This window comes from Triturus cristatus, chromosome 1_1 (assembly GCF_964204655.1).
Source record: "Triturus cristatus chromosome 1_1, aTriCri1.1, whole genome shotgun sequence".
NCBI classification, from domain to species: Eukaryota; Metazoa; Chordata; class Amphibia; order Caudata; family Salamandridae; genus Triturus; species Triturus cristatus.
The window spans coordinates 1,219,854,658-1,219,864,049 of NC_140579.1; the positions used below are offsets into that span (position 1 = coordinate 1,219,854,658).

General features: G+C 51.3%; 1 protein-coding gene across 1 annotated transcript in view; it reads right to left on the minus strand.

Moving 5' to 3' along the window:
• The window catches only part of LOC146871856 (AMP deaminase 2-like), a gene marked incomplete at its 5' end in the record, with an annotated part of 228,855 nt that extends 219,807 nt beyond the window's left edge, over positions 1 to 9,048 (minus strand). The window contains 2 exons of the mRNA XM_085649103.1: positions 3,738 to 3,940; positions 8,971 to 9,048. Of these exons, the coding sequence (XP_085505229.1) occupies positions 3,738 to 3,940; positions 8,971 to 9,048 (281 nt within the window). The remainder of the gene's footprint in view (positions 1 to 3,737; positions 3,941 to 8,970) is intronic.
• Positions 9,049 to 9,392: the final 344 nt, after the last annotated feature.

Below are 9,392 nucleotides of genomic sequence, written 5' to 3' on the forward strand. Positions count from 1 at the left end.
AAGTCACTGTGGGGATTTACAAGAGTCACTTTAAGGTATGACTTTTGTAAAACCCCAAACATTTTGCTTTATCATCCCTTAGATTTATTCTTCACTGAAGACTGGCCTCCTCTGTCTCAGCCATCATGTATATATTTTGTTGCCTGAACCAACCTGCCGCCCCAGTACAAACCACACTTGTAATATCAATGATGCCCAACACAGGAAAGACCTGTGGTTTTCTACATGGATAACGTTTTTATTAAAAATGTACATAGAAATGTGAAAAGGTCATAGATAACAGCAGGAAGAAATGGACTCTAGCAGAAGATTAAAGAGATGTATTGGGAAAATATCCAACATATACAAACCAAAGATCTTTGCACAGCTCCATCATTCTAGTGACTGCCAACATTCCGACATGCTAGAATAGATAGTTTCCCACTGACTTCACTGGAGCCGAAGCACATTATAACACATGTTAGAAATGGGGGTCTCTAGTTGGCAAGGGATTGCACCTTTGTCCAAATAGGGACCCTTCTTCCTAGTCAGGATAAGGGAGTTACACTCCTAAAATAACCCCTGCTCACCCCCTTGGTAGCATGGCACGAGCAGTCAGGCTTATCTTACAGGCAGTGAGTAAAGCATTTGCACATAACCAACAGTAATACAGTGTAAGCACTACAAAAGGACACCACACCAGTTTACAAAAATATCCAATATTTTAATATACTTTAAGACAAGACCAAAAACAATAAAAATCCACACTACAGTGCTTAAAAATCTACAGTTATCAAAAGAAGCTTTAAAAACAGTTCCTTGATGTTGATAGCTCCGTCCGGGGCTATCACGGCGTCATGAGCAAACAAATCCAAACAGTTCTGTTTGACCGCGGTGTCGCTGGCCAGCAACGGTGTTGGGAAGACCCGCAAACAGTACCTTTCAGAAATACAGGGCACCGATGACCTCTCGGTGAGCTTCCGAACACACGGCGTCCGCAGGCGTCGGTTCCGGAGGTCAGTACAGGAGTCGTCGGGCCCTCAAAGTCACACGCGTTGCAGGTCGATCTCCTCTCCGATGGAGTCAGGAGCGCTGGCGTCGGCAGGCATTGGGTGCTGCGGTGCGAAGTGCAGCGGTGTGGTGCCTTCAGGTCGTGTTGCAAGCAGCGGCTCAGTGGCGGCGTCAGGTGGCGTCGCCGGTGAGACCATGGTCACGGTGCGAGATGAAGGTTGTGCTCGTCACGGTGCTGGCAGGTCACGGTGCAAGCAGCGGCGGCGTCGTTGCTGAAGCGCTGTCGTCGGCTGATGAACTGGAGTCGATGGCACCGGCGTCAGTAGGCCAAGGCTGCGGTGCGGGATGAGGGCGGTGTGTCGTGTAACTTTACGAGCGGTGCCCTTGAACCACGGTGCAAGCAGTGGCGTCGAGTCCGGCGTGGAGCGACGTCATCGGGGATACCAAGGCGTCGTAGTGAAGCGAGGCGGTGCGGAATGCGGTGCCCACAGGTCGCGGTGCGAGTAGCGCCTCGGTGACGGCATCAGCATGCGTCGTTGGTGGGACCAGGTGTTGAAAGTAATAAAGATGACAGGAACGTGGTACCAGAGTATGCTTCTTTATTGGCCATCCACTCTCCAGGTTCAAGCAGGAACCCCCAACATTCTAAGGTGAGTTCTCACCATGGGAACCCAAGGGCAGGGGAAAGGGAGGGGTGGACGGAATGAACCAAGTAGGGCACAAGATTACAACACACCTCCCTTCCTATGCAGCGAAAGGAGGAGGTCAACAACCAATGAAACTCATAGAATTATAAGTGTAACCATATGCAATGAACACATAATCATATTATAGATCTTGCAATTTTGTGAAAAGCGTAACCATGAACTACAACAATATCACATTATAGATCTTGCAATTTTATCACAGCTCCACCATTGCCCATTGTCGAGTTTGATGACATTGTCGAGAGCTTTAGCAATGCGGCACGGAGGGTAGAACTTACTCTGACTATGCCTGTCTTTTGCATCTCTCTTGACTTGCACCACATCGCCAACCTTCTAGTTGGGGATTCTGACTCCGTTCTTTTGGTCATACCAATCCTTGTAACTGGTTTGGTGCAATTCCACCTTCCTAGCCACTTCCTCCTTGTTGGGAATTATCTCCCTGTCTCCTTCCAGCCAACTAGGGTTGAATTTGTTGGGGAACAGCCATTACAACGCGGTTTTTACCACGCGCAGCTTTTACATCGCATGCGTTGTAACGCATGCGATGTTACAACGCAATGCCATTACAACGCAAGTCTTTACATCGACTTGCGCTAGATGGCGTGCTAACATTACAAATAGTGTAGTTTACTATCCCAACACCTTCCCTACTGTTACGTGGACTGGAGTTGGAATAGTAAATTACACTTTTCTAATGTTAGCACGCCATCTAGTGCAAGTCGATGTAAAGACTTGCGTTGTAATGGCATAGCGTTGTAACATCGCATGCATTGTAACGCATGCGATGTAACTGCACGCGTTGTAATGACACGTGTTGTAATGTCATACATCCGAATTTGGTGCATGGCTCTCTTCTGCGGAGTGAGACGAAAGGGGATATTCCTGTCACTTGATTCGGGGAGGTGTGATATGCCCACAGACAATTCCATAGGTGGGATTCTACATCGTGACCATTGGTAACGGTAATTGAATATGTTCTTTGATCATTCTGTTTGCCCTTTCAACTAGACCATTTGCTTTTGGGCAATATAGCGCCGTCAACTCATGTTTAATGCTCATGTTGTCTAAGAATTCTCTCATTGCCTGCGAGGTGAACTGTACCCCATGATCAAAACTGTGGGTATGCCCTCCTTTGAAAACACATCCTTGAGAAACTCCACAACTATGTTTGTGTTGACATGATGTACAAATGTCTGTGTGATCCAATGTGAAGTGTAGTCAATTAGGACTATCATGAATGTTTCTGGATGCCTAGGTTGTCCATGGGTCCTATGATGTCCTTGGCTAATTTGTTCCATGGCTTGCTTGGTATCCTGACGGGGGACAGGGAGGCTTTGCGCAAGGTTTTAGACTTGTCGCTCTTGGCACAGCTCACACAGTCCTTGACTTGTTGCTCTGCCATGGCATCCATCTTGGGGGAGCAGAATGTTGCTCTGATTCTCCGTTTTGTGATGTTACGCCCCAAATGCCCTTCATGTGCCATTTTCACGATCTTCTTCCTGAGACCGGTAGGTGGTATCACTCTGCTTTGGCGGTATACTATGTTACCAATGATACTCAGCTCATTCCTGACCTCCCAGAACTCTTAGTTCCTCTTCAAGCTCATTCATTTTATTGGGCCACCCTTCTCTCATGATGACTTTGAGTCTGTGCAACTCCTTGTCTTCACCAATAAACTTGTCCCATTCTCCTTCTGTAATGGCAGGGTCATCTACTGCCATGATGGGGTTGTCCAGTATTTCTTCTTGCACCTCAGTTCTTAGTGGTGTCCTTGATAGTTAGTCTGCAATTTTATTTTCTTCTCCAGGTACGTAGTCCACTTTGAATTTGAAGTACTCGAGCCCCAATATCCATCTACTTATGCGTGGCGTAGAGTTCTCCATACCTTTCAGAGTGAAAATGGAGGTGAGAGGCTTGTGGTCCGTCCTGATGGTGAATGTCAAACCCGACAGAAGGAACTTGAAGTGTCTCACTGCCCAGAAGCACGCCAGGGCCTCTTTTTCAATTACAGAGTAATTGTGTTCTGCACTCGTGAGGCACCTTGACACGAAAGCAATGATCTTTTCTTCTTTCCCTTCCTTTTGTATGAGGGTGGCTCCTAGGCCCTTGTTTGAAGCATCTGTAGTGAGAATGGTCTTCTTCCTGGGGTCAAAAGTCCCTAATGCTGGTGAGTTAAGAATCTCCTCTTTTAACTCATCTATTACACTCTTATGTTCCTCCTCCCATTCAAAATCTTTATTCTTCTTCAAAAGGTTACGCACTGGTTCACATTATGAAGCAAAGTTTTTTATGTACTTGGCTATATATTCCATGAGCCTCAAGAATGATTTGAGTTCCTCCTTGTTCTTCGGGTAAGGGGCATCCTTGACTGCACCCAGCAAACTATTTTTTGGCCTGAACCCTTCCTCAGAAATAGAATGCCCCAGATAGTCAACTGATGTCACTCTTATTTTACATTTGTTCCTTTGCACAGTCAGCCCAGCGTCCACGAGCTTCTGGAATATTAGTTTGAGGGTGTAGTCATGCTCTTCCACGCTGCGTCCATACACTAGGATGTCTTCTTAGAAACACATCGATCTGTCCACTCCCCGCAAGATTTGTTGCATTATCTTCTGGAAGACCGCCCGACGCTAATCCGAATGGCATCCTCCTGAACATGAACGCACCCTGGGAAGTTATAAAGGCGGTGAGTGGCCTGGATTCCGGGTGGAGGTCTACCTGGTGATAGGCCATCGATAGATCGATTATACTAAAGTATCTTGCCTGTTCCATGGTGCTTAGCATCTCGTTGATGTTAGGTAGAGGGTGCCTCTCCACCCAGATGTTTTCATTGAGACTGCGTAAGTCTACACATAATCGAATTCCTTCACCATTGGCTTTGGCTGCGATAACTACTGGAGCTAACCATTCCGAGCAATCCACAGGTTGTATGATCCCCATGTCGCATAGTTTGCTCAACTCCTTTTCTAAAGGTTCTCTCATTAGTTGAGGTACTGGGCGCAGTTTGTGGACCACCAGTTTGGCGCTGGATCTGAATTTGATTCTGTGCTGGAATTCGTGCAAATATCCTAACTTTTCTTGGAATAATCCTGGGAATTCCTCGCAGATGGTGTCACCTGAGGTTCCGTGAAAACTGAACCCATGTTTCTGAGCTAATGGTACCGTGACGATCCTGGCATTAGCGAATTGCAAATAATGAGTGTTAGAAATGGGATTTCTGGTTGGCTAGGGCTTGCGCCAAAGCCAGACAGAAACCACCACTCTAGTCAGGGCTGGGGAGTTACACGCCAAAGATAACCCCTGCTCACCCCCTTGGTAGCTTGGCACGAGCAGACAGGCTTATCCCTGAGGCGATGGGTAAAGCGTTTGCGCGCGCACCCAGCAACAACACCCAAGGCCCACCACAAAGGAAACTCCACACAAGGTATTCTATAAAAATAACCTTTGTATTATACACAACACATTAGATAAAAACACACACTCTACAATGTGCCAACAGGCACGGGCAGAATTTACAAGGGATTATATATACAGGGGACAGGGCCACATGGACCACTGTCAGGAATTAGCACTCTTAGAACATAACACAAATTACCAAGTGTACATGTAGAACATAACCAGTATCTACTGGCGCAATAATGACCTCAGCGTCATCACACTGGCATCAGGTATAAAACCTATCCTGCATCCATCACAGGGGCATAAACCACATTATGCAATTTCTCGCAAGTCTAACGCATTAGACCTAGCCACCTAAGTATACCTACACTAGGGGCGTACATAACACAGGGTGCGCAAAACATGCTATATACAGTACATTTCCTAGCACCAAAAGCATGAACACAGGGTGCGCAAAACATACTACACCGTATATTTCCTAGCACCCAAATCGCATTAGAGTCCAGGTTGCGCCAGAACCTAAACGTAGCAGCTGCCCACTACTTGCTGGGCAGCTGAGGACAAGGCAGGGCCTAAACGCTGCAGCTGGCACTAAGTGCTGCGCAGCTGGGGAAGGCAAATAGCGGCAGGGGGCTCTCATTAGCCCTTCAGAACAAACTGCGCCAATCCTTGGAGCCCTCTAGGCTCTTGGAATACTGTCATAACGTTGGAGCCACCTAGGCTCTAAAATAACATGTCCCCATGGAGCGCACGGGCTCCTGAAATAATTGTGCACCAATATCGCAAAGATGCTTGCCCCAAAGTACTGTGGAGCGCACTGGCGCTCTCTGTGCAAACAATGCTGGGTTGGAGCCTCTCTGGCTCTTAAGGAAATGTGGGGGGCCAAACGTTGGATCCTTCTAGGCTCTTAAACAAACAATCTGCCCCCGTAACGTGGAGCCAGCTGGGGCTCTTACAATGAACATGCCCCCATACGTTGGAGCCTCGTGGGCTCAAAACACCAATTGTCCCAGAATAACGTGGGAGCCTCGTGGTCTCAAAACATCATCGTTGGAGCGGCCCACTGCCATGCGGGCCGCTCTGACCCTGCCTACCCCCATCCGGACTCACTCAGATCACTCACCGGCTGGGGGGGGGCAGCTTCTTCTTCTCCGGTCTCCTCTTCGGTAGGAGCAACGGCACTCCTCTCGTGGTGCGGGCAGTGGGCGGGGCTCCCTCTCCTCACTACGGGAGCCCCGCCGACGACACCGCCTCCTTTTCACTCGGCGCAGTCCAGCGCGGGGTGGGCTCCCGCCTGGACTCTCCCATCACTCCGCTTCCCGGGACCGCAACTCTCCCGCCGTGCCGCTTCCGCCCCAGCCGCTGGCCCCGCCCACGTCACAGGCAGACTTGCCTGACTTCCGGGCGGCCGCGGCTGGGCAGCGGCGGCGATTCCTCCGATTCAAACGAGGGGTAGGCTCCCTCGAGCGGGAAGATAAATGCAGCAGCGGGGTGGGCACCCACGTGGGACGCCAATAAGCGGGGTGGGCACCCGTAGTACTCATGAAATATAAACGAAGACACAGGGTGGGCACCTGCGCACCCAAAGCAAGCAAATAAGCGGGGTGGGCTCCCGCAAGGCACACATCATGGGGGAATCCCTAGTCTGGGGATTCCCTCTCCCTCGCAGCGCGACGCTGCACAGCCCCAGCTCCTTTCTCTGGGGGAACAAAGCGCTCTCCAGGCGCTATGAGACAGCAAAGCTCCTGGGGCGAGGGAAATAAAGCAAATCGCCCTAAAAAGTCCGGGAGGCATCAAGGGGGCAAGGCAGGGCCCAGGGGCCAGCACACAGGGCCCTCCAGCAGGGAGGCAGCCCCCATGGCGGTCCCTCCTGGTCCCCACCAGCAGCGAGCCCCCTCCTATCAGGATCCCAAGCAGAACCAGCAATAAAGCGCTCACCAGGCGCTAGAAATAAAGTCATTAAAGTCCATCAGGTATCCAGGGGCTGGGCAGGACCCAGGGAGGCAAGCCTTCCCCTGGGCCCCAGCAGCAGCACGCCCCTGGCAGATTCAAGTCAGAACAAGAACATTTTGTAAGGGGACACAGCCCCTTTTTATACACCAAATCCCTTTGTTCTGGGTTCAGGGTGAGGGGGAAAACCAGTCGCAGCTGGTTGGGGAGCACCCTTGATGTGCTCAGCCCTTCACTCTATTCACTGGCAGGGCTAGGGTCGTCAGTCGCACCACAGGGGGTGTAGCCAGCATTGTGTGGGGAAAACCCTGCCCTATTCAGGACCCGGGTGTACTCCTCCCCAGCCATCAGCATGCTAATCTCACACTCACCACTGGGGCAGACCCAACCAGACTCCTGGAGCCAGGCTCACCAGCCAGCTCCAGCCAATCGCACGCCAGACACACTGCACACAGAAGTGCCCACTTCTAGAAGTGGCACTTCCACACTAGGTACATGCACGCCGCACACATCATCGCGCAGCATTCACTCACACGAGTCCGCACATACCAAACTCGGGCCTGCACACTCCACGCATCAGGAACTACTAGGGACACATACATTCCCCATGCATTCCTATGGGAGGGCAGGCCTATCTCACCACATGCAGTCAGCGCGCACGTACTTTACCCTGGGACACAGGGAAAGTGCGCAGAAACCAAATCAATCACCACACCAAGTTACCAATAAAAAGCAAAAAGTTCAGGGGTGAACCTGCCAGAAGGGCCAAGTCCAACACAACCCCCTTCCAGCCAAAACGCAGGGCAGACCAATCACCACCGTGATGGACTTCCCTGCTTGGGGCGATAGAACACGGACGCAGGCCCGCACTGCAGGGACACTCTCCTGTTCTACGCTATTCTCAATCCACATGGTTCCATCTGAAAAAAAAACAACCGAAAAGAACTCAGGCCCAACTAGGCTACCCCACTGGTACTACCTAGTTGTCCACGGCCAGGACCAGGCCCTAGGCCACCCAGATACCACTGGTCCTTGCCAAACCCAGAGTGGGGGGTAGTAACCCCTGGCATACAAGCCCTTCTCCACTCTCCCTCTCAGTGTAGTTCCTAACTACCACTGATCCTTCAACCTAGGGTCCGCACCCTCAGGCTGACCAGAGGTCACGGGCAAGAATGCCCCACCCTACCTCTACTTCTGGGGTTCCGCACCCTCCCAGGGAAGCACCCACCAGAACACAACTCTCCCACCAGTTCAGGACCTCTCTCCACCAACTGGTCTACCACCTGGGATCCAAGGGGTCAGAGGCGAGGACTCCCTCCCTCTGCACCCCCTTCCACTGTAGAGCAGGGTCTCTTCACCTAAGATGAGCCCCACCTGCCCTCAGGACTACAGCTGCCCTTACGTCCAGATCCGGAAACACCGACTACTGGCTCCCCAACCGAGGGACGTACCCTTTGGTCAGATGCCTGGCGAACCAGGACTTAACGAGGGTGACACATACCTAATGGGTCATGTGACAGTCTGCCTGGCGCTGATCTCACGACCTCCTGTCCATCTGACAGTGCGTGCAGACCCCCCAGGACAGAAGTGGCGACACCACGGTCACTCAGTGGCGACACAGCCCTCCCGGCTGGTCCCTGACCTACTGGTTCCCACTGGGGAATCCCTCCCCCTCTCAGCCCTCCCTCTGGACTTCTGCACCCTCCCAACTGGAGCGGTACCGCCAGACACCAGGACTACTGGAGCTCTGATTACAGACGCTCCACGTCCTCTAGACACTGGGAGATCCTCCTCAAGTGACCTATTGGTACAGCCTAGGCCCCCGACCTGATGTTCCCTAAAGAAACCATCCAGGCCCTGACACTGGGTTTCGGGCACCTGGAGACACGCAGTCCCACCCACTCCTTCTCCGCAGAGACAGGACGTGAGCCCCTACACCGAGACCTAGCTGGGCTACTCTGAACCTCTTCCACCACGCTGGGCTGGAAGACACCTCAGCCACTACTTTTGGAATCACTCCCCAATGCAAGTTCCCTATCCCAGAGAACTCACACCCAATCAACCAGCAAGCTCCTTATTTCAGAGAACTCACACCAAAGTATTCAGCAAGCTCCTTCTTTCAGAGAACTCACACCATTCATCCACATACACACACCCCCCAGACTAGTAAGACAGTTTCTACCGCCCCTGATTTCTCAACCTGACCACCACGTGACACAGGTACTATTACTCTGGGAACTGGGAATGGGACATTCACATTCATCCAGCGCATTACACATTCATCCCCAAACCCCTCCCAAGACTGGTAAGACAGTTTCTACCGCCCCTGATTTCTCAACCTGACCA